We start from the raw sequence: 26098 nt of genomic DNA, 5'->3' as shown, positions 1-26098 counted from the left end.
GCCGATATCGATACATTTATTGAATATAATTCAATAATGATGATATTCCGATATATCGGGCTAATATATATATATATATATAAATAAATAATCCAGAAATGCGTAACAAAACAAACAGATTTCCCTAACATCAGTTATTTGTAGTTATTTATTTGTCCTCACTAAAATAATATGATAATTAAAAATAAACTGGTTTGTTTTATTGTCACAACAAAATAGAGGAACATCAAAATGTATTAAAGTTCTGATAAATAAAATGTATAAAAATACAAACGTAAGATATGAAACTTTGAACAAAAACAAATAACAAAAAAAAAAAATCTAAGTGTTGCCAACAGGGACGTTGTGGAGCACCCTCTGGTGGACAAACTATGCAATGGCAACACTCAGAACATGGTTGAAGGGGGTTTCGTCCGTTTTTTTTCTTCTATTTTTTAAATATTAATTTATCGTCCATTATAAATGCCGATACCGATAGTTTGGAAAATGCCTAATAAATATATATATATATATAAAATATCGGCCCGCTCTAATATCAGTCGGGCTCTATGTGGAACTAATAACATTAATGTTGGCTCAGTTCCAATTAGGGTCCCAATAAGCCAAGAAAGTGGCTTATTGCCAAAATTGCATGCAGCCGTCGTCAACGTAAACACGTCAAAATGTCTGCCGTGAGAAAGGTGTACCTCAGGGTTCAATGTTAAGGTTTGAAAACATTCTACTTGGCCGAAAAGTCAATTTTTACTGGCTCCTACTGTTTTTCTTTTTTTCTTTTTTTTATCATGGCACAGCATTTGTTTTTTAAATGAAGACATTCATCTGCCTTGGACTCAAGCTTGGTGACAAACTTAGCAAAACATTGTAGTTGTTTGAGAGACATCTTCTACTGCCACTCAAGAAAACCTACTTCTTCCAGGATGCTTCAAACTCTCGCTTTAGCTCGTACGCAGCCTTCTTCTAAGACATAAAATAGTAGGGGTGCACCGATCCGATATTACGATCGGATATTGGTCCCGATATTGACAAAATAGCTGGATCTGGGATTGGAAAAATTAACAGATCCACGGGCCGATCCAGTTTTGTTCGTTTGTGTGGAGTGTACAAATAAATAAGAATTCAATACATTACATCTCTGTTATTTTGTCTTAGTTAGGAAAGTAATATTAAGTCAGGAAAGTCTGGTGCCTTTAGTCTCTTCCACATGGTGGAAGGATGGTATAAGGTGGAAGGTATACAGTGTAGTATTAATTCAACAACGGTATCGGATCGGTATCGGGTATCGACAGATACACAAAGCCCTGGCATCGGTTCGGGACTGAAAAAGTCGGATCGGTGTATCCCTATAAAATAGTGCAGAATTTAAAATATAGGGATGCAATATAATCCCTATATTTCTTGCTGTATAAAATGGAATAGGAAAACTATGAAAAAAGGCTCAATATGTAAAAATAGTAATTCCCATTTACTGTAACACACTGTAGCTGTCAAAATGTCATTTCACTTTTTCTCCCTGTTTTTGCTGAGTTCTTCTTTAACTGCCAGGTTTCATGCACCTTTCCTCTGGACTCAAACTCCTCATGCTCACAGAGCAGCCTAAGTGGCTGCGGTTGTTTGGTTAGTGGCTGTTTAGGATGTGTGCGCAGCTGCATGAACAAGTCGTGCTCTTGTGAAAGGTTTTACTGAAAATATGTCTACTTTTGAGGTAGTTTTCATGCATATGCGGTTTAAAATATAACTTGTACTGCACATCAACAGTCTCACAGATTGTTGTTAATCTTACGCAGGGTTGTAAGAAGGGCTGTGTGCGTTTTACATTTGGTCTGTGAGTTGGTAAGAAGAGTCTCTTGAAGACTTGAAGATAAAGGGTTGTTTTTAGCGTGGAGCAGATGCCGGGTCAGAGAAGGGGTCACGAGCTGATAAAGTGTTTTTTATGAGTGTGAGTCGAGGTGAGACGCTCTCTGCCAGAAACAACGAGCTTGGCGACCAAGTCATCTTTTGCTCAAGTCCCAAGTAAGTCTATCCAAGACGTTCCACTTCCGGGATTGCTCCGTTGCTGTCCGTCACCTTCCGCTTCCTTTGTGTTGGCGTTCTAAACTCCGGTGGATTTATTGTGAGGACTAGGGTTAACTGCTCCTCAGATCTCTGCAGGGTAAATCCAGACAGCTAGCTAGACTATCTGTCCAATCGGAGTTTTCTGTCGCACGACTAAAACAACCTTTGAATGTACACGTTTCGTCACAACAAGTTCCTTCCTGAAGCTATTTTGTGATTAGTTTAAAGGAATGGCAATAAACCAGAGCACGTTTCTCTCCCTAGCCCGACCCACCTACGCAGCGCAGTGGAGGAGGGTCTGGCGAGGCAAAACGGTGACTCGAGTCGACTCCAAGTCCGAGTCCCCAAGTCTCAAGCCCACATCTCTGCGCTCACCTATAGAAAAATCATGAATACATTTTCTGTTGTGTCTCTTCAGGCCTTACGTTTACGCCGTCCACTCGGAGCAGCCCGATACCTTCGGGCACCGACTGGGACCGCTCAGCAGCGAGGTGAGTTGTGACGCCTGGAGGATGGAGAAGTGCTGAAAGTGTGAGGCACGAGTCATGTAAAATGTCATCCTGTGTTTCCGGTCTCCAGCTGGATAACCCACTGAGGGAGATCGATAACATCATTGGTCAGTTGATGAACGGTCTGAAGCAGATGGACCTGCATCGCTGCGTCAATGTCATCATCGTAGGAGACCACGGTATGGCCGTCGTCTTACATCTCTTTTCTTCAGTCAAATCTGGACAGTTGAAGGTGCTGTAGGTAGGATTGTGAAGATCCAGGACTTAGCCACAAATTTGAACATCGACAACTTCTCAGTCCCTCCCCTTTTGATGAATGTGTGCGCATGAGCAGTGACTGACACGCAGTTAGACACCATAGGATAGCAGGGATTCCGAAGTATTGTGTTCCAGGTCTAAAATAATTTAAAAACAGGTCTTAATTTCCCTACGTCCTTGCAACGCTACCTCTAATGCTCATTTTTGATTTATTCCGTGGTGTTTGGAGTTCTTTCTTTCGCTAGTCCAAATATAATTTGCTGTATTACGACTAAAATTGACACCAATGTGTATTGCAGCCAATCAGCTTTCGAGGTATTGGCGCCAGTCTCTTTCGGATTGTACCACAGACATGAAACAGATTTTATTCCTCAGCTATGGGGAAGTGCAAGTTTAGCGATATTTGGCTTGAAAAAAATAATTTAGGGCTAAGTGGATGTTGTGATAAAGGTCTTACATTTGATTCATAATGGTCTTAAAAAGGTATTAAATTTGACTGGATACTGACTGTGCTTGGGCTTTTAATCCCATCTAATCATCTCTGTAGTCAATGGTTTCTAAAGGGACAATCATAAAACTATTCTTTTCACTTAGTAGTTTTTTTTTTTTTTTTAACATACAGTATCTGTATCTGAGTTGTGTGCCTCTATCCCCATACAAAAGAGGTGAATGAAATTTTGGTTTTGGGTTGCTCAAAGCAGGGCAACATACTGCTCCCCAATCAGCAGCCAGGAACAACTTGACCAGTTCTTAACAGCCGAGTCCGGGACACATTCCAAGTCCAACAAAGGCACAAGACCGAGACAAGTGCAAGGCTTCAAAAAAAAGAGTAGACTCAAGTACTACGGCCCTGGCTCAAAGCAAATTCCTGGTTACTCTACAGTGGAATAAAAAAAACAAACAACCTGATTAGCTTCAGGTCTCGGGTCGCATTTAAATTTTTGTTCACTGAATACTTTTTTTACAGGAACTACTTACTACAAACGAAATAGCCCCTGTAGATTTCCCAGAGTAACTGGGACATTGTTTCCTCGTTTTTTTCGATGCTTTTGAGGAGCACAAAGTCCCGTTCACGTCCAAGTGTATTTTCAGTGAACAGAAATTGAGATTTAAAATTGTGTAAACCGACCTTTTCAATAATAACACTTGAAAGCGCGGCTGCCCTCTCTGTCTCTCAGGTATGGAGGAGGCCCACTGTGATCGCACCGAGTTTCTCAGCAGCTACCCGCTCAACATAGAAGAGATCGCGCTGATCCCCGGCTCGCTGGGCAGAATACGACCCCGGGACCCCAAATCCCCCACGTGTAAGTAGAGAGTGACTGGTTTTAAAGGGTAACATTTTTTTTTGTTTTTTTTTCTTTCAACCTGGACCCTATTTTCCTCAGGCTCAGATTGTCTGACAACATTATGGAAAGGATTTCTAATGAGGTCGACCTTTCTGTTAAAGAGTAAGATCCTTTTTTTAAACCTAAAAACCTCTGCGAAATTGCGATCGCTAAACCCACCAGACTCCATGTCAATAATCATTTTATCATTGTAAAAACACACTTCATTCAAAGTCAACAGACACAAAATAAAACTGCGAAAACCTGTTTTGGGTCGTCTTTCCACTTTTCTAACAATCGCAACTCTAGTTTGGGCTGAAATAAACACATAGTTTACTGATTTACATGTGAAAATATGTTGGCTCTATACACGCTAAAAATCTTGTTTTTTTTAATGGAGTCTGGTGGGTTTAGCGTTAGCGATCTCTGAGCTGTTTCTGGTTGAAGAAAAAAAAGGTCTATCTCTGTAGGGATCCTTTCCATAATGCTGTGAGACGCTTAGAACAATAAATTGAGGCTGTCAGTTAGGGTTGGGCGGTAATATACGGTATACCGCGGTGTCTTAAAAATAACAACGGTATCACTTTCAATACCGTCATAAAAAAAAAAGGCAATGCACTTATATAGGAGACAAGGATTAAATATTAAATATAATTTAGGTAATTATGTGTGGTTTTCATCACGTGACAGTGTGGAGGAGAAAGTAGTTTTTTGTAAGTTGTTGTCATGTTATTATTGTTCCAGTATTAGTGTTTGGTATTCAGTTTCTGAACGGTGCACAAGCCAACAGTTTGGTGACGCCGTCTGAGTACGGTCACGGTAATACCGTATACCGCGGTAAAATAGGGAGGAGGTTTGACGGTTTCAAAATTTGGATACCGCCCAACCCTACTGTCAGTGGCAACGACAGCACTTTTAGGGGACGTAAATTGACGATGCACATTTGCCCCATACGATTACATTGCTTACTGGACCAATTTCAAAAGATTGTTCCTTCAGTCACTTACACACAGGTTGGAAAAAAAACAAATACCCTTTAACACTATAGAGTGAATCAGATTTTTACAAAACAATTAAGCAGGCTTTTGATTGATGATATTTTCCTTTCCAGATGACCCCAGCGTTGTGGTCGCGAACCTCACTGTGAGTACAAAACCAAACCGTCACGACACATGTCCAGCGAGACAAAGGCACAGAGGACAGGTCAATCACCTTTTTTTTTTTTTATTTGTTGTTTTCAGTGTAAAATGGCGTCCCAGCACTTCAAGCCGTACCTGAAGCAGCATTTACCCAAGAGGCTTCACTACGCCAACAACCGCAGGATCGAGGACGTCCACCTGCTGATGGAGAGGAAGTGGCACATCGCCAGGTAACCCGGGACGCGCTGATCCACTTCTGCTAAACGTGATGATTTCAAAGCAGCAAATCATTACCTCATTGACTCTGAGAAATGAGTGTAATGTCTAGGGTTGCACAATATTGACATGTGATATTGCGATATTGATTATTGCATATTGCGATATTCATTTAGATATTTTTAAACCTATGTAAAATTACAGAAGTTATGGGAAAACTCATCAAAATAGATTCACAACAATATAGCGCACACCGAGACATACGTACGGCTCGGTAGTGCGGCTGGACCACAGGTCGGTCGCGGATGAAAATTATTCAATATTTACTGACTCCAAAGTCTGCCTCATATAAACACTGTTTATAACGTTTCGGGAGATAGCTACCGGTGAGAAATAGATGCGGGATGGGATTACTTTTGGACACTTCAGTCTCTTGTTATTTCGTCTTCTCCCTGAGCAACACTTAATTTTCTTACTTTTGTGTTCTTTCTTTTGCTCCTGGTCACTGACTCCCGTCGTTTTCTCTCTTTAGGTCCTTTCTTTTCTTTTCTTTCCCTTCTCTGATTCATTTCATTTATTTTTTTTTGTCTCTATTTCTTCGAAATATGCACACACGTCACGTGGTACGCTCCATGGGGTTTGTCACGTAGTGGACCCCCGTGCCCTGACGTGCACTAACAGATGCAAGTGGCACGGTAACTGGCCAATGATGATGACCATTATAGCGTTTCAAGCGGGCTCGAAATTAAACCGTATTTTCCGGACTATAAGTCGCACCGGACTATAAGTCACATTTATTTAGAAATTTATTTCACAAAATCCAAGACCAAGAACCGACATTTAATCTGGAAAGGCAAGTTATTCAACTACACAATAGCACATAGAACAACAGGCTGAATAGGTGTCCGGTATGTTAACGTAACACATTAACAGTTATTGAACTATACAATAGCACCCAGAACAACCACCAGGGCGTGGAGACGTACCTGCACCGTTGACAAGCCCCTCCCGGCAGCACGTTGTTCAAGCGCCCATCTGTGGACTCGTTCCTCCAGCTCTGGCGATCTTGCTTTCAGCCCGCGATTAGCCGATTAGCTTTCTTTGTTTTCGCCAGTCCCTCACAAGTTTCTCTCTCACTTCAAACTTTCTTTCTGCTGCTCGATTACCATTTTCGGGCTGCATATTTTACTACCTGCAGTTTTTAATCTGCAGAATAGGATTTTCTTTTCTTTCTCAGTTGTCTTTAGGAGCAGCATATAGTTGTCACAAGCCTAGAGAGCGCCCTCTCACGGCTGTAGACGGTAATGTTTTCAGTATGAATTAACATTTAAAAACATGTTAAATTATATATATTTTGATATATAAGTCGCACCTGACTATAAGTCGCAGGACCAGCCAAAGTAGGAAAAAAAGTGCGAATTATAGTCCGGAAAATACGGTAAGCCACACAACCAATGGACGGGACGCAGCACGCCACAAAATAAACGAAATATTGCGTACTTTCGATATAATATTGCGCATTGTGACATTGCGATAACGATTATTGAGTCAATATATCACGCACCCTTAGTAATTACCATAAAGTAATGACGCAATCGCGGAGGAAAAAGTGCGACCCTTGATCAAAGTCTGTGAGGGGGGCCGGATTTGAGTTTGACACCTGAGCTCTCGTACCACAAGAGTTTTACGTCGTTTTATTTATTTATTTTTAAGATTATTTTTCATAACAATTGAAGAGAGGGAAGGACTAGTGCAATTCTTACAATGCAATAATTAAAGGGTGCAAAGGCATTCGATTTGTTGAAAAAAAGACACGCATCTTTTCTGTTCTGTTTGCTGCAGGAAAATGCCAGAAAAACTGAGGACTCGGTGTGGTTTCAACGGGGACCACGGCTTTGACAACAAGATAACCAGCATGAGGGTACTGTGTTGTTGTCAAGTCTCTCCAACTTCAGACCTCTTTTCCTCTCCTGTATTACAGCCTGTTTGTTACAAGATGTGCTGTGTCTGTAAGGGTTAATGCCCGACGAGGCGTCCACTGTCAGGTGTTAATGGACGACGGCGAGGCCTCCATAACCCGAGGCGCGTCCATACCTGACAATGGACCCCTCGAGGGGGGGGGGGGTTTTTTGGGGGGGGGGGGCTATTTTTTTTTTTTTTTGGGGGATTTTTTTTTGGGGGCGGGGGCCCGAGCTTCAAGTTCCAGACCAGAGTGCCAGAGTTTGAAAATATAGAGTTATACAACGTCATGTGTGGTGAGAATATTATTGTCATTATTATTATTTATTTAATTTTTAACGTCAGCAGTGATGCACCCAAGGTCCTTATTAAGCCATTTAACGGGCCATACTTTCACGGGTGATGTTTTATTTTTTATTTTTTTACCTCTACACAACAAACTGTAAAAGAACATTTATCCCAAAATCTACATGCAAATGCATTTCTGACGTTTCATCCACAAACTGACTCTGTAGCACAGCTTTATGTAATAATCGGACGCATTTTGTAATCAAAACCCTGAACGCAATATGTAATCAATTTCTCCGCTTTATTTTAATTCTATATTTAATTATTAAAGATTATTTTTGGGGGTTTTACGCCTTTTTTATTTGATGGGTACACAGGGTTACACTTTTTTTTGTTGTTGAACAAAACATGTAAACTTATGGTGCATTGTGTAATAACCAACCGAAATGGATGTCTTCATTAATTTTTTTTTTAGAACATTGTCATGTTTAGTTTATGAATTCTAGCATGAATCACGGTGACTAAAAATATACCATTTGTTTAGTAGATTACCTTTCATTGGTCAATACACGTCGCTACATTACATATTGCATTCAATTCAATTTTATTTATAGTATCAAATCATAACAAGAGTTATCTCGAGACACTTTACAGATAGAGTAGGTCTAGACCACACTCTATAATTTACAAAGCCCCAACAATTCAGGGGGTTTTATCACAAAATGTGGCAGATTATTACATAATGAAGTGAAAATGCATTACATTTGGACGTTAATTTATTGATTTATGTAGGATCCCCATTAGTTGTTACCGTAGTAACTACTGTTCTTCCTGGGGTCTACACAAAAAATAAAACAAAACAAGACAGTCAACGGTCGCATGTTCAACTCCGACCTGTGGCCCTTTGCTGCATGTCATTCCCCCTCTCTCTCTCCCCTTTTATATCTTCAGCTGTGCTATAAAAGGCCTAAAATGCCCCCCACCCCCCCAAAAAAAATCTGAGGTCGCGCACGGCAGGATATTACGTCATTTTCTGATCATTCTATATAACATGTCTTTGAGCTTTATCTGAACATTTAGGACTGGTATCTAAGAACTTTACTTTCAGAAGACACCTCTCTGGAAAACATCTGTGATGCATTCTCAATGGCCCCTCCAAAATAAGCCCAGTTGGCTTGTAGCCATTGGTCAAAGTATTGTTTCCTCCCCCATCTATGTTATAGAATATATACCATGTTCAAACAAAGAAAGCCAGAGTGACCACTGGAGAATTGGGAAAACAGGTCCTCTCCGAGCTCTGCAGGGCTCGTAAATTGATGCTGATTTCTTCGATGTAAATAAACCTTTAGAATCAAGAAACCGTGTCAGCGGATTCCTCTCCACGTAGCATCACAGCATCGCTACCGGTTACACCACAGAACCCGTCAAGGAAAGGGTCAACAGAAACGTAGCGTTGGCCAATTGGAGGAGGTTGTGCCAGACTCCTCCCGCCCTTTTGGGCTGAGTCTCTATCTGATTTGGGTCACATTGGTTCTCTCTCTCTCTCTCTCTCTCTCTCTCTCTCTCTCTCTCTGTCCCTGTCAGACTTGTTGGGGTTGAAGCCGGCTCCTAACAACGGGACCTACGGCAGCTTGAACGACATGCTGCGGCACCCTCCGTACCAACCCAGCACGCCAGAGGAAGTGACCCCGCCGTCGCCGGCGTCCAACTCCGACGCTGTGACCCACGACCTGGGCTGCAGCTGCGACGACGAGGTCAGAGGGCCCGAAGAAATATCCTGTCTGACTTTCAGCCGTGTTTTCAACCCCTGGTCTTAAAAAAAAGGAGTTGGGGGGGGCAGAAAACCATCCAAACAATCTGACATCACACACCGTGTTTTTGTGTTACAGAACAAAGTGGAGGAGGTCATCGAAGCCTTCAGTCCTGCACCAGACGGACTCTACAGTTACAGTAGGTTCCTCTCACACCTTAGACTTTTTTTTAAGGATAACCGTGCTGCCGAAGGCACAATGGACCACTGGAAAATCTGTTGTCCAAGTTATTCCACTTTGAAAAGTGACTCAAGCTCAGAAGTATTTTAAGTAGTAGCAAGTATCCACGAAATATGCCTGAAAATGTCAGTATTTCCAACCCAGTCTCATGGCAGTACGTGAAGTGGTGGCCAGCACGAAAATGTAAACTAATGTATTGAAATGGGAAGCATATGTCGTGGTCACAGCACGACTACGGTAGCGAGTAGTATGAAATCCCCGCGTCCGTCTCCCGGCGTGTGAGGCGTCCTCCCCCCCCGGGGTGTGGCGTTTGCTTTCCCCCTGTTAATCTCCGTATAGACCGTGTTGGTATTTCAGCACCGAGTCATTGAGTTTCGCTGCAAAAGCCGAGGCATTATTTCCAGTTACTGTCTGGCAGCTTTTTGTCATGTAGAAGAGTAAGTTAGGTGATTAGAGCAGACATGATAGTGACCATGATCATACAAAATACTGGAGTAAAAGTAATCTGCGCCTCTATGTTTTAAGTAAAAGTTTGTAAAACGACATTCTCTCAGTCAACCAGAGCTTCATTGTTACCGTGACTTAGAGGGATAGTTTGAAGTAGACTGTCAGTGTCCGTAAATGGCGGTCGGCGCGCCCCTAATTTGGAGAAGCAGGCAGGAGTATCGACGCGGACGCTAAGCAATGTACCACTGTGGACAGGGGGGATTGGGGGGGGGCAGCAGCAGCTAAATTGCATTTTAGACACATCAAATATCTATCAGTTTAAAGTCAACGCTGTAATATAATGCTATAATTAGCTTTCCCTTTGCTGTCAGACAGGGGAAACGGGGAACTGACGCCGTTATCTCCGCTCTCTTCAAAGCCGCCAGACACCTTTCCCAAAAAGAACACGGGAGTTGCTGCTCTACCGCTCCATCGGTTCCTTTGTTATTGTGTGACATTGGTAAGTCCGAACTTTCCGGTGTGTATTTTTTTTTAAAGTCACACAATAACATAAAAACCAATCAAAGACAGAGGCAGAGGTAGAGCAGCAACTCCCTGCGTCCTGCAAGGTAAAATGACTGGTTTTGTCAAAGGAGTCTGGTGGCTTTGGGATAAGTACCTCATACAACCACACTAAAAAGATCCAAACCATCACTTTAACTGACTGTGTGCGTGTGTGTCTGATTGTGTGCGCGTGTGTGCAGACACCACCCACCTCCCGTTTGGTCGTCCGGCCGTGATGTTTGACACCCAGTACAGTCTCCTTCACCACGTGGAGTTCATCAGCGGCTACAGCAAGGAGCTGGCCATGCCTCTGTGGACAGCATACACGCTGTCTCGACAGGTACTCCTTACTACGGCTTTTACCTGCTCTTCTACAAACTATACTGTATCAATTGTTTGTTTTTTTATACTTGGAACAAACTTGACATTACTGCAGATTGTATTCCAAAGCAAACATCAGTCTTTGTATTAATATTGATTCCCTGCCTTCCAATCCAAGTATAATGAGCAATACAAAAATCTGAAATCTACAAATTGAACACAAGTAAGCACTCAACAAAGAAACTAAAACAGATTCACCTAGTGGCAGGGTTCATACGCTTTTGGAACCTGGAAAAGTTATGAAATTCCAGGCCTGGAAAGGTTTTGGAAAAGTCATGGAATTTTTTTTTTTAACACAGCATAGTAATATGTGATTAATAAATGTATTTTCACGTCGTCTTAACCTCAACATTCTATTCGGGGAGCGATATTATGAATCCCACTACGAACCACAGACATTATCATTCATTTTATAGTTAAACCTCTGAGGGGAAACTTTAACACAGATTGGTATTCTTATTGTATAATGTCGACTTGACATTTTCAGGAACACATAGTCATGGAAATTTGCCAAAACGTCATGGAAAAGTCATGAAAAAGTCATGGAAAAATATTGGTTAAAATGCGTATGAACCCTGTAGTGAGTCCGGATCGGGACATAGTTAAAATCTCTTTTCTTTCTCATGCTAATGACACACTGTAGGAAGGCGTTCGGGAATGTCAACAGATGAGCGCATCAGCGCACACGGGGCAACAAGGGCACGTTAATAAGCCCTTTTAATTTTAAAATGTTCAATTCCTTATCGCGCTGATGTGACCGAGCCCGACCTGAACCTCATTTCTAAATATCTGTCCAAAACGGGCTCGGTTCGGGTATCCATCCTCTAATTCACACCCCTAGTTTGTATACGAGTTTACAGGAAACAACAGCATAAACAAAAGCTGAGAAGACATTAAACTCACAGGTCTCTCTGAGTAGACTCAGTGAATATAAGTGGAATGCTTAACACTAAGCCAGAGAAAAGGCAGACATACAGTAATTCATTAAATCGGGAGACATTAAAGGTTCATTGGTAAAGTAAACAATTATAGAAACCTAATCAGTGAACAGGAAAGGGAATATTAGGATAAGATGTGTAATTGTTAGGTCATTCCTTTTCTTCAGCACTGCCCAGTGAGCCGAGAACGTCCAGAAACTATCGCACCGGAGTTTTCCCCCAATGCAGTGTTTTTACTTCCCTGACCTCCCCTCAGCTCCTGACTCGTGTCTTTTCATGTAGTCAAGCCGGGTGTCAACGTTGTAAAACTCAGACGCTGGGCCCCACATCACATGTCGTTGTACACAGTGTGCGACAGTGTGTTTGTGTCCGGCGCAGAGCGCGACGGAGCCGCACAAACACGCAAAACATAAACACAAAGGTGTCCAGCAACACCAGCAGCCACACAGAGCTCTGTGTCTGTGACGCCGAACACGCGTGTTGCCCAGATGTTTACACGGAACAGGCTGCAAGTTTACAAGGTGCAGCCGCTCACACGTGGGACACACGCAGAAATACCAACAAGTCCCAGTTGTGGTTTTAAACATGACGTCAGTGAAAAACGTTCGCAGTTTGGCTAGGTTCAGGCACCAAAACTACTTGGCTTAAGTTTAGAAAAAAAGATCTTGGTTACTTCACTTTACTTCGCTTTCGGTTACGCACGCATCGCTAAACGTGGCGTTGCTCCGTTTATTCCGTGAAGTTGAACTTTTCATTTTCAAATGAAAAATGGATCCCGGTGTCCTTGGTGAGAGTCCTGTGTTTGTTTTGCCGCTCTTATACTGGTAAATGATCGATGGAGTCAGGTTTAGGGCATGAGGAGTGGAGATTGGTCAGGATTAGGGTAAGAATACCAGGGTAAGCCAATCAGAGGCAGAATAAGGCGGGCCACGAGATTAATATTCTAAGTGTGTGACAACATTATGGAAAGGATCCCTTCAGAGATAGGCCTTTAAAACCTCTTTGAGACCTTTCTGTTTCACCAGAACCAGCTCTGAAGTCTCTAGCGCTAAACCCACCAGACTGCATTTAAAAAAGCAATACCTTTAGCGTGTATAGAGCCAACATATTTTCACATGTAAATCAGTAAACTGTGTGTTTTATTTCAACCAAAACTAGAGTTGTGATGGTTGGAAAAGTGGAAAGATGACCCAAAACAGCCGTTTTGGGTCATCTTTTCCATCTTTCCAGCCGTTTCACAGTTTTATTTTGTTTCTGTCGACTTTGAATGAAGTGTATTTTTACGATGCTAAAATTATTATTTACATGGAGTCTGGTGGGTTTAAGGAAGGCAATTTCATGGATGTTTTTATGTTTAAAAAAAGGATCTTACGCTTTAACAGAAAGGTCGACCTCCTTAGAAATCCTTTCCAAAATGTTGTCAGAAACTTAGAATATTAATCTGAGCCTGTCAGCGGCCAAACGAGCACTTTTGTGAACGTAAATAGAAGGTGCACAATCGCCCTATTAACTTAACATTGTAGCTTGTTTTGCCGCTGCCGACTGCAGCCATCTCTCTTAATACTGGACCGATGTCAGAGATTGTTGTTCCCATAAGTCACTTGGACACAAAAATATAGGAAAATAGTAGGGATGGGGGAGGGGGGGGATCGATATAGCATAATATTGCAATATTTTCGTGGCAATACTGTATCAATACACAGACGCCAACTATTGATCTTTTATTATATAAATTGCACAGGAGAATTTCTAGTTTTGGTACTAGAATAATTTTCAGCCCACTAGATGGAAAATTGAAGTGGGATGAACAAATTAAACAGATGTGACAAAGTTTTCCTTTAGGGACATATTTTGAAGTTGGAAAAAAGGGTAATAAATTGCATTATATTGCAGAATATCACAGTAATCGCAATAATATCGTATCGTGACAAAAGCATCGTGGTAATATCGAATCGTGGGGGCCTCTGGTGATTCCCACCCCTAGAAAATAATAATAGTTAGAATAAAAGAAAAAAAAAACGGTAGTTACCCTTTAATTGCTTAAGATTGGTGTCTTTGTCTCTCAGGAGGACATGACTCCCGTTCCCGAGGTCTCGCCCCCCGGCGTTCAGTGTGTCCGGGTCGACCCCCGAGTGTCGGCCGATCACAGTCAGAGCTGCACCGCCTACAGCCAGAACAACCAGCTCACCTACGGCTTCCTCTTCCATCCAGGTAAACCGGCGGCGCCGGAGCACTCGCACGGTTTACTTTATCTGACAGGGACAATGCACCGCACACACAATTCTTCCCAGATACACAATCCTCTAAAAGCTCGGTTACACTTTACTTGAAGGTATCTACATAAGAGTGACATGACACTGTCATGAACGTGTCATAAACATTATAAACAAGTCATAAACGTTTATGACATGACGCTTCTTTTAAGTGTCATTCGGTTTTTGTCATGACAAGTTATGGTTAGAGTTAGAGTTAGTGTGTCGTGTTCATGACAGTGTTATGTCACTCTTATGTAGATACCTTCAAGTAAAGTGTAACCGAAAGCTCTTTCTCACCTGTAATATCTGACAGTGGTGGAGTGTAACTAAAATATCCATAGAAAACTGCACTTCAAAATGTAATGTCTTTTTTTTTTTTTTTAACCCTTCTTGTCTTTCTGAGTGACAATTGAAAATGAACTTTTTTTTGGCGCTTTTCCAATGGTTTTGTCACTTTTTTTTCAATGATTTTTTTTTTTTTAATTCATGGTCAATAAAATTAGTTTAAATGACATTATACCAAATTTTTTAGTTTAAAAAAAAACCTTGATATTATGAAGTAGTTTGACTAATAGCTAAGTAGTTAATTTATGTCAAAGTTTAGTTTCAGGATACTCTTTTAAAACCATTTAAAAAAATGTTTTTCTTCAAATGCTATGAAATTGAATAAAACACCCAAAATTCAATGGAATTAATCATTAATCTTACCTGCGAAGAATGTTGTATGGGTCCCATACAACGTACATCCATGCATCCATGTTATTTTGGGGCAATTTAGTGGTAAGAAACCCAAATGTTTTGGAAAAGCAGGTCCCAAGGACAACACAAGGGTTAAAGTGGTGCCTTTTATATCAATTCAATATGTAATTAAATGTTGGAAACGATTTCCTTTCATTTGTTTTCAATTCAACAAGCACTTTGGCGTTTATCCTAGCAGAATAGTGAAAGCAACAGAAATGCAGAACTGAGTGCACTTTGATATCTGTTTATTTATCGCCAGTAATATTGTTATCGCGGTATTTAACATCGTTGTGGCATGTTTTCTTCATATCGTGCAGCCCTATCAAGCTGCACTGTACTTAAGTACAATTTTGAGGCACTTATTTTCTACTCCGCTACGTTGTTGACAGAGCTGGCATCGTCTCCCGAGTCCAGATACGACGCTTCGCTCATCACCAACATCGTCCCCATGTACCCGGCCTTCAAGAGTGAGTCTCACACTTCAACTTCACACTCAGAACACAAGTTCACGGGAGCATTATGGTGGCGGAAGGGACAGGGTTATCCACAGGGTCTTAAAATGTCTAAAATTTCAAAATCAAACTTTTGTCTGAAAGTGCTCATATTATGTTCATTTTCAGGTTCATAATTGTATTTAAAGGTTATATCAGAATAGGTTTACATGGTTCAACTTTCAAAACATACCATATTTTTGTTGTACTGCACATTGCTGCAGCTCCTCTTTTCACCCTGTGTGTTGAGCTCTCTGTTTTAGCTACAGAGTGAGACATCGCACTTCTGTTCCATCTTTGTTGGGAGCGGTACCTAGGTAAGGACTACTAGCCAGTCAGAAGCAGAGTATGAGGGCGTGCCCTGACAGTACCTAGGTAAGGACTACTAGCCAGTCAGAAGCAGAGAATGAGGGCGTGTCCTGACAGTACCTAGGTAAGGACTACTAGCCAGTCAGAAGCAGAGTATGGGGGCGTGCCCTGACAGTACCTAGGTAAGTACTACTAGCCAGTCAGAAGCAGAGTATGAGGGTGTGCCCTGACAGTAGCTAGGTAAGGACTACTAGCCAGTCAGTAGGAAAGGGAAAAAGACAAAAAGCATAATATGAGCTGAAGTATTGTGTTCTAGGTCCTAAATAATTTTAAACAGGTCTCAATTTTCCGACGTCCATGTGACGCTGCCTCAAATGCTCATTGAAATGCTCCCACAGCGCTTGAGAATGTTTATTATTTTTGTCATTCTGTTGTGTTGTAGTTCTTTCTGTCGCTAGTCCAAATATAATTTGCTGTATTATGACTACAAATGAGACCAACTCAATTGTTTCCAGGTTTCTGCCATCTGACTTTGTTTTTAATGTCGTGATATAGATCTTAAAATTCATAATGGTCTTAAAAAGTCTTACAGAAACCTGTGGGAAACCCTGAAGGGAAGAAATGTGTAAGAAATGCCCCAAAAAATGTCAACATAAGACTAAAACAATGGAGCAAGTTAATATTTGGAAGAGTCAGGCAAAATGTCTGCACCCTTCATTTGTGTTAATATCAGATTAAGACATAAGAGGCAGAGTAAGAGCCAATCAGACCTCCAGAAAAGCTACGTACAAAAAAGGAGCTGCAAAACATGAAACAAGCACATTTTCATCTTATTTACACCTTCAAAGTAACAACAAGGAACTTTTATTTTGTGATGATTTTGGCAGCCCCCATATCCCCCCCCCATGGACAAAAGTGGTAATGTTTGAGCACCACCGCCTCGTGTTGGAAAGATCTTGATTTGCCCAGAACGTTTTATTTTGGAAGCAAGTGACAGAAAGACGCAACTTATTTCAAAATACGGGGGGGGAAAAAAGAAAAAAGGAGGAGGAGGAGGGGGGGAGAAAAAAAAAAAAAAAAAAAAAAAAGAAAAAAAAGGGGAAAAAAAAAATTTCCCCTTTTAAAAAAGAGGTTTTAATTTTTTCTTTTTTGATAGTAAAAAGAAAAAAAAAAAAAAAAAAAAAATTGTGGAAGGTTAAAAAAGAAAAAAGGAAAAAAAGGTGAAAAGGGAATTGAAAAAAAAAAAAAAATGAAAAAAAAAATAAAAATAAAAAAAAAAAAAAAAAAAAAAAAAAAAAAAAAAAAAAAAAAAAAAAAAAAAATATAATATTTTTATTAAATATAAAAAAAAAAAAAAAAAAAAAAAAAAAAAAAAAAAAAAAAAAAAAAAAAAAAAAAAAAAAAAAGAAAAAAATTTTTTTTTTTTTTTAAAAAAAAAAAAAAAAAAAAAAAAAAAAAAAATTATAAAAAAAAAAAAAAAAAATAAAAAAAAAAAAAAAAAAATTTAATAAAAAAAAACAATTTAATATTTTTTTAAAAAAAAATTTATTATTTTTTTATAATTTATATATTTTATTTTTTTTTTTTTTTTTTTTTTAAAAACGCCGCACAAGTGGGAAGTATATAGTATATAGTGGTGTACAGAATGCTTTTAATAAAGCTACCTTAACATTAGCAGAACGCCTGCCAAAGTAAATTCATATATTGATGTAAAACCACATCTTGCAATGTATTTCAACAATAAAATAGACATTGCATACCTGTGTAGGAGTAAGAGGGCCAGTATGTGAATGGGTGGCCGAGGGTGACTTGAGTTTTCACCCATGCTCTGTCGCTGTCCCTTTTTTTTTTTTTAACTCTTTACTGATCATGCCCCGGTGTGAGCCATAACCACAACAAATAACGTCAATTCAATTTTATTTATAGTATCAAATCATAACAAGAGTTATCTCGAGACACTTTACAGATAGAGTAGGTCTAGACCACACTCTATAAATTCCAAAACCCCAACAATTACAGTAATTCCCTCAAGAGCAAGCATTAGCAGTGGCTATTGCGACAGTGGCGAGGAAAAACTCCCTTTTAGGAAGAAACCTCGGCAGACCCAGACTCTTGGTAGGCGGTGTCTGACGGGGCCGGTTGGGGGTGTGATGACCAGTGGCGATAATAGTCACATTAAAGATAATGGAACAGTGACTTCGAAGGTCATCGTGGAAGTTCATGTCATAGCAGGGCACATCGTGTCATACTGAGTAGTGCAGTCTCCAATACCGGATCCTGACTACTCTGTGCGTATGAACATCACAGCAGGGCGTTGCGGGATGTAACGTGGCGCTGCAGAGCATGGGTGGATGCGGCAGACGCGGCAGGACGCGGCCGGGAATTTGCAGAGAATCGCAGAGCTATGCTAAGCTATGCAAGAAGACACATAAGGACTCCGGGGAGTAAACTCCCCAGAGCTACGTTAGTAACAAGCATTTCTGGGACAGGATGCATACAAAAGGAAACAAGTGAAAACAGAGGTGAGAGCGCAGCTCAGTGTGTCATAGGAAGGAAGGAACTTCCCCGGCAGTCTAGAATTATAATAGCATAACTAAGAGAGGCAGGTTAAAGAGAGGTGCCTGGTCGGGCTAGAACTCTCCCCAACCGGATCGGGCTGTACTGGCCTGCCTCCCTCTACTCTCGCTATATTATTGATTATATGATAAATAAGACTGATGACTACGAACGTCAGAAATAAATAATACATTTCAGTAGCTGCTTTTCTTTGTTTTATAAAGTGTTTAGTCATGGGATCGTCGTATAATAGGGCCGATACAGGTTTATTTTCCAAAATACAAGTTTGGGACCCGGAAGCGTTTTCCTAAACCCGTTAACTGAACTGTAACGGATCGACATGACATTCATCCCGGCGGAGGTTTCAAACTGGTGGACAAAATAGAGGAACGTCTGAAATCCCAATAAGTCTTACAGGGATATAAATTCCGTGAACTGTGATTTTTAGATGAATTTCAACAAGAAGCTCAGGGGAAATTTTGGTGCTGTACCAAAATGTGCATGTGTCAACCTCAAACCCGAATGTCAAGTTGAATCCTCTGAATAATAAAAAAAAAAAAAAAAAGAGCTTTTGTCAAGGGTTCAAAGTTATCACATGAGACAGAGAGACAGCAGCGTGGTGATGTCAGGTCTGAGCCAGGACAGCCTGATACCCATTGTTTCTAGAGAAAGAGAAGCCTTATCAGGACAAAACACACACACACACACACACACACACACACTCTCTTTCTCTCTCTCTCTGAATCGCCGTCTCATACAGATACACATAATTCATCATTGTCGTCAGCTCTGTAAACAGAGTGTGTGTCTGGAGAATTTCTTTCTTTCTTCAGGCTGGGAAATAGATGTGTTATCATCAAGATAAAAGGCTGATTCATGCTTCTGCTTTAAATCGATGCCGTGGGCACGTACGTAGGCACGTGGAGATACCGAAGTTCAAAACCGAAGTTGAGGTAACTCTCGAGATAGAGCCTTACTTTCTTTTTTGATACAGAGGTATATATAGATATCAGGACTTTTACATTTCTCCGCCATCTTTCATTCATAAAATAGTGATGCCGTGGCGGCAGGAAAGACGAGGATGATAGCAGCTAGCAGATGAGTTTGGCCTACTAAGTAGCCTGTCTCCAATTTTAAGCGAGAACAAAAATATATAGTTTTTATACCGACTTTTGTACACATTATATATTCTAGTGTATTATCATAATTTGTTTAACGTGCAAATATATTTGTTTTACCTCAACTTCAAACCAGATAAAGACTTGCGCACCCCCTGTGATCTTTGCCTAAGGGGTGCCCGGACCCCAGGTTGGGAACCACTGCCATAGACAGTGAAATAAACGGACACAGCGACGCCATAGACTTCGACGAGACCAGTGAGGTCAATTAGAAGCACTTTTTCCGGTGATGGCTGAGCGTTACCGCGCAGCCTCCAACTGAGCTTGACGACGTACAGTACAGGCCAAAAGTTTGGACACACCTTCTCATTCAATGTGTTTCCTTTTTATTTTCATGACTATTTACGTTGTAGATTCTCACTGCAGGCATCAAAACTATGAATGAACACATATGGAATTATGTACTTAACAAAAAAGTGTGAAATAACTGAAAACATTTCTTATAATTTAGATTCTTCAAAGTAGTCACCCTTTGCTTTTTTATTAATAAGGGGAAAAAATTCCACTAATTAACCCTGACAAAGCACACCTGTGAAGTTAAAACCATTTCAGGTGACTACCTCATGAAGCTCACTGAGAGAACACCAAGGGTTTGCAGAGTTATCAAAAAAAGCAAAGGGTGGCTACTTTGAGGAATCTAAAATATAAGACATGTTTTCAGTTAGGTTTGGGGGGTGGTGGGGAAGGGGGGAAAAGGAGAAAGGGGAGAAAAGGGAAAAAAAAAAAAAAAAAAAAAAAAAAAAAAAGGAGGGGTTGTGTGGTGTGGTTGTTTTTTTTTCCGCTTCACCCAACAAAGTTAAAAGTTTTGTGTTGGTTGGGGGTGGGGGGGAAAAAAAAAAAAAAAAAAAGAAAGAAAAAGAAAAAAAGGAAAAAGGGGGGTGTTTGGGGGTGGGGGGGGGGGGGAGAGGGCACCAAAAAAACGCTTGGGGGGGGGCCGCAGCAGCCGCGTGTGTCGGAATTCATAGATATACAGTATGTTTATATGTAATCGGAATTAAACAGCACACAGACGGTGCTTCATTTAAAACAGGTAGCCTCGTGGTGCATTCACAGTAATTGTAAAATACCCTTTTCCCATCTGGGGTTCAACAGCAATATACTGGTGAAATAAGTTATTGTTATAGTTATTACATTGTTATTAAATCTTTAATTTTGACCATGGCCTTAGCAATAAACAAGTCACTGACTGTTGTTTACTACCCTTATTTTTTTTCTTCTTTTTTTTTAACTTTATTGAAAAGTACCGGTTCAGGCATCGTTTAGGCACCGGCACCGTTTTAAAAGTATCGATTTAGCACCGGAATCGACAGGAGCAGGAGAAGGTAACCCTTTCCTTGATTTCATGTTGTTCATGGAGAAGGAGAACCAGGAAATGAGAAGAGGGGGAAATGTAGTCCTTAGTTTTAATTATCTGGTTTGGTCTCCATTAGTCTATATCCACGATGTTCCACTTCCGGGATTGGTCCGTTGCTGCCGGAAATTCCGCCGGATGTCACTCTTTTCGGCCGGATGTACGTCCCCTTCCGCTCTCTTTGTGTTGGCGTTCTAACCTCCGGTGGATTTGTGAGGACTATGGTTAACTGCTCCTCAGATCTCTGCAGGGGAAATCCAGACAGCTAGCTAGACTATCTGTCCAATCTGAGTTTTCTGTTGCACGACTAAAACAACTTTTGAACGTACACGCGTTCCACCAAAACAAGTTCCTTCCCAAGGCTATTTTGCAGCGGCGCCGTGGCTCTGTACGGCGCTTAGCGCCGCCCAAGACGACTGTGATTGGTTTAAAGAAATGTGTGTGTGGTAAGTGGGCAGAAGAAAGAAGAAGCAGACGTGTAGCTGCAACCAGAGCAGAGTTGTACACAGTGTGTGCGGTGTCCGAAATAAACCCCAGACTGAAAGCCAAGTTCAGTCATTTGCTCACCAGAAACGGGATTTTAACCCCAATGATATTCAAGTTATAACGTGGGCCCTGGAGAGTCTCCCCTGGTTTTCTGATCACGGTTGGAAACGAAGCGATGAGGAGAGGTTAACACATTGAACATCTTAACATCTTATTAATATGTGCTTGTTGCCCCGTGTGCGCTGATGCGCTCATCTGTTGACAATTGCCGAATGCCTTCCTATAGTTGCTTAATAAAAACTGGCTTTCCACACAAAAACGTAGCCTACATGTGTCATTAGTATGAGGAAAAAATGAGATTTTAACTGTCGGGCTCGGGTCGGGCTCGGGTCGGGCTCGGACACAAATTTCTTAATGCCTGTCAGGCTCGGGCCGGGCTCGGTCACGGCTCTGTCGGACGCAGGCTGGGCTCGGACAGAAAAATTGGGCCCGATCCGGACTCTAGTGGTCAGCCCCCCATGATGTTACGACTGCAACACACCACTGTCACTCATCTGATGCTAATCTGTACCTCAGCTCATCCAGATTGGTACAAGGCTGCCCATCCACCTTTTCCTTTTGGCCATACGGGAGGGCATACCTTCTTGCCACAGGCAAAGCCTCTTCCAAGCTACCAGAGAGTCAAAATGTAGTAATTTCCTGTAACTTACAAAGATGGGTCTTCAGTCTTGTGAGGGCAGGGGCCTTCCCAATTCTGTACAAAGTGCTTGTGGTGTTACAACCCGTGAGGGCGTGGCATGCAGGTAAACACTCACAAAGCACTGCTCCAAGCTTCTGAGCGATCAAACAGATAGGGATGAATCTTTCCTTAAGGCCATGTCCAGAGTGCAGAAACACTGCTGAGGATCCAATCATCCCTTTGCTTGAATAGTACAGAAGCAAAACTAGTACATCTGTATCATCACATTTGACAATTAGACGAGAATGTGACTGTGCAAGATGTATTGCATGTAACACCAGCCTTGTGTCAGCCACTTCCTGGTCACTGTAAAGATCTGTCAAGCAGTCAATGCCTGAAATGCTAACCCTCTTAACCTCCTGACCATATTCAAAACCACCAGCTAAGATGACAGTGTTCCCTGAAGAAATTTTCGTTGGCCCAGTACTGGCGATGTAGGAGCCTCAGAGGCTAGCTTTATGCTTCTTACTCCTCTTGCTAGCTGTTTCCCTTGAAGCAACTGTCGAGATGTTCCCTCTGCATACACATCTGACTCAGTTAGTATGTCAAAGAGTCCACCATCGCCACTGAGCTTTCCGATCCTTGCTAGATAAGCCATCGTGATATGCATACCTCCCAGTCTCATTGTGATCTTTCCTTGTAAGGCCGGTGATTTGCTCCACAAGATCTGTTGTGCTTTACTATAAATGGTATGGTTTGCTGTCACAAGAATATATGGTGCTGTCCCAGTTCTGCAGCAAGCTATACAAGTCGTATCATAGTCGTTATATTGTTTGATATATTTGACCACCAACACTCAGTCAAAGATCTTGATAGACAAAGAAGAGGCAACCTTCAAACCAGCAGACAAACACATATCATCACAGGACAAACAAGTGTTCCAAACTACAGAAAATACCTCAGGGTCAGTGGAAACAAGGCTGCTCTATGTAGCTTTGTCAGCACCTACATCGCCAGTACTGGGCCAGTGGCCACTTTGGGGAGGTCAGCTCCCCATGATGTTACAACTGCAACACACCACTGTCGCTCATCTGCATTGTCATCAGTGAAATATTTTGACAGTCTGTGAAAGGGCAAGAGCAAAACTTTGTGCAGGTCAAGCCCACTGAAATACACTGGCATTTGGTGGCATCGTTGCAGTTTCCGTCTTTACAGTAGAGGTGGGTGATGTCTCTAACTTCTTTAGGTGCTGGTACCTTCTGGAACATCACAGGTTCAATGCACCCATCTTCTCTGAGCCTCCATCCTCTACCATCTGGGTTCCAGAGAAGAGGTTTGACCAGGTGGCTGTGACGCCACATTACGGTTTGGTACAAGGCACTACAAGGGCAACAACTACAACTACAAGATAACAAGTGCTTAGAGCCTTGTTAGAGCCTTGTACCAAACAGTAGTGTGGCGTCACAGCCACCTGGTCAAACCTCTTCTCTGGAACCCAGATGAGTGACAGTGGTGTGTTGCAGTTGTAACATCATGGGGGGCTGACCTCCCCAAAGTGGCCACTGGAGATGCCCTAACCCCCAGAATGGCTACCAAAAGCAGTTCATGTTCCAAATGGTTGCTGCTAGAAAAAAACAGCTTGAGAAGAGCTTGAGATTCAGTGAGGTGAGGAGTGGGCTCATTCCCCCTCACAGTGTTTGTTTTGTTAGATTGCCATTTGTTTGATTTAAGACAGTCATTTCATTTGTATTGTGTTAAGTTATAGTTTTATTAAAAGGCTCATTTAGGTCAAACTGCAATCCTGACTCCTGGTCTCCTATTTGTGCTGTGGTAAGGTGTTTTGATTTCAATCTTTGTTTCCATATGGACTGTATAGTATAAGGTGCCATATGAAATGTTTCATCCATTCTGCATAGATATTCATTTTTTGCATGTTCGCCTATTTTAGGTATGTGTTTATATCTCTATTTATTCCATACATCAAGATATTCACATCCTGTCTTTTCTAGTAGGTGAAGCAACTTCCTGACTACAAACGTGCCAAGTTTCAAAGCTCTCAGAGCTTGTGTGATTGATCTGCATTAGTTTATATGCCTTAACTCCCATACGGACAGGCTATATTTTAGTCCTTTTTTGGTTTGGGGGTGTATTACAATATATGTTAATTTAACAATCTTAGCAGTAAAATATTTTTAGCCAAGAATCCATTTCATATATGGGATACCTTAGAGATGAGGAAAAACATTGTTGGGTTTAGTTCTACCTCCGGTAGGGGTATCTCAAAAACTAAAGCCCTTTTTGACCATTTGTCACTAGCCTATAAATCACACTTAAGGAGGAAACCTCCAGTAAATGGTGTTTACTTGGAACATTTAAAGCTTCAGTTCTGAGATCAGTGGTTCATCATGACTGAGCTCACCCTCCCACAAACCCCCCTTTTTAATGACATAAAGATCTTCTAACTGATTAGAAACACTTATTTTTCGAGGCCATTTAAGGATGTTTAACCATCGTCAGAAAAACTTTGCTTTGGTCATTTCCCCAATTGTTTTGTACTCCCTGTTCTTCTGCAGCTGTGTTCCCTTGTTCAGACAAAGAGTGTACTTATAAAGCAATTAGTGGAATTAAATCAGTGATTTGCATTTAACTGATTGCTTAAATATGGATGTACTGTAACTATTTAGTTATCCAATTAAATTAAAATCAACGTTCCGTCTGGGGGAATCCTTTGCTGATATTTAATCCACACTCTAAGAAATAAATGAGTAAAAGTCCCGTGATTAAAAACAGAAATATTGTGTGTAGCTATATCAAAAATACAGAATTTTCTTTTTTTTGTTATTTAAAATTCTCTCATACAAAGCTGCTCAGTTAGTAAACCTCTAATTAATTGAAATTTTTTTTTTTAAACTTTAAACACTTTTGACGGTCACTAATCCAAATGCTGGTTAAAAATTTACGATAACGGCATTGTGATCGGCTAGTGGTGGGCTAGTGGTTGAAGGAGCGAGCTTGGGACCGGAGGTTGCCGGTTTAATCCCCAGGTTGGATGAAAGATCGCTTATCCGCCTCAGAACCGCTACCGATGCCATTTGCCAGATAAAAAAATAATTTTTTTATTTTTTTTTTTATTTTTTTTGTTGTTTTTTTTTTTTTTTTATTTATTATAAAAAAAAATAAATTAATTTTATAGTGTTCTTTTTTTTTTTTTTTGTTGTACTTCTTTTTTTTTTTTTTAATAAAAAAAATTTCGCTTGTTTCAAAAAGAAAGAAAAAACACTTTTTGAAAAAAAAAAAGAAAAAAAAAAAGAGTGAAAAAAAGAGGTGGCGCAATGTGCGTACAACAAAAAGATGGTGTTTTTTGAAAATCAAACCATGTAAACCTATTCTGATATAACCTCTAAATACAATTATGAACCTGAAAATGAGCATAATATTCTCCCATTTAACTTTTTTTTTTTTTGCAAAACATAATGTGCAAAATAATTACATTATTTTTGTGATTGCTAGGAGACGAAATCGTAATCACGATCAAAAATCTATTAATTGCACAGCCCTCGTTGGGACTTGTACCTGGTACTTAAAAAAAAAAGGTTAGTTTTTGCTCTGTGTTGCATCTGATCCATTTTCTTTCTTTCTGTCTGCAGGAATGTGGAGTTACCTGCAGGGGACGCTGCTGAGGCGTTACGCAGAGGAAAACAACGGCGTCAACGTCCTCTCAGGACCCATCTTCGATTACAACTACGACGGCCTCCGGGACACCACAGAGGAGATAAAAGAGTAAGGCCACAGTTCTCACCCGAGTTTCTGTTTATAGAGAAAACAAACGGAATGAATAGTCCCTATAATGTTAGATTAGATTAGATTCAACTTTATTGTCAGTGTGCAGTACAGGAAATTTACAAGTACAAAGACAACGAAAATGCAGTTTGCGTCCAACCAGAGATGCAAGAAGAGCAAAAAGTGCAATGCAATATACAAGAAATATAGTGCAGTCAGTGTAGTT

General features: G+C 40.8%; 1 protein-coding gene across 1 annotated transcript in view; it reads left to right on the top strand.

Annotated features, from left to right (window-relative positions):
• The window catches only part of LOC120571546 (ectonucleotide pyrophosphatase/phosphodiesterase family member 2-like), an 84702-nt gene that overhangs the window by 21010 nt on the left and 37594 nt on the right, over positions 1-26098 (top strand). The window contains exons 11-23 of the mRNA XM_039820549.1: positions 2471-2543; positions 2632-2740; positions 3998-4123; positions 5256-5287; positions 5386-5513; positions 7342-7424; positions 7671-7754; positions 9331-9500; positions 9636-9696; positions 10928-11067; positions 14113-14257; positions 15432-15509; positions 25740-25872. Of these exons, the coding sequence (XP_039676483.1) occupies positions 2471-2543; positions 2632-2740; positions 3998-4123; positions 5256-5287; positions 5386-5513; positions 7342-7424; positions 7671-7754; positions 9331-9500; positions 9636-9696; positions 10928-11067; positions 14113-14257; positions 15432-15509; positions 25740-25872 (1362 nt within the window). The remainder of the gene's footprint in view (positions 1-2470; positions 2544-2631; positions 2741-3997; positions 4124-5255; positions 5288-5385; positions 5514-7341; positions 7425-7670; positions 7755-9330; positions 9501-9635; positions 9697-10927; positions 11068-14112; positions 14258-15431; positions 15510-25739; positions 25873-26098) is intronic.

The sequence above is a fragment of the Perca fluviatilis genome, chromosome 13 (assembly GCF_010015445.1).
Source record: "Perca fluviatilis chromosome 13, GENO_Pfluv_1.0, whole genome shotgun sequence".
NCBI classification, from domain to species: domain Eukaryota; kingdom Metazoa; phylum Chordata; class Actinopteri; order Perciformes; family Percidae; genus Perca; species Perca fluviatilis.
Note: the sequence above shows the minus strand (reverse complement) of the source record. Positions and strands in the feature narration are given on the sequence as shown.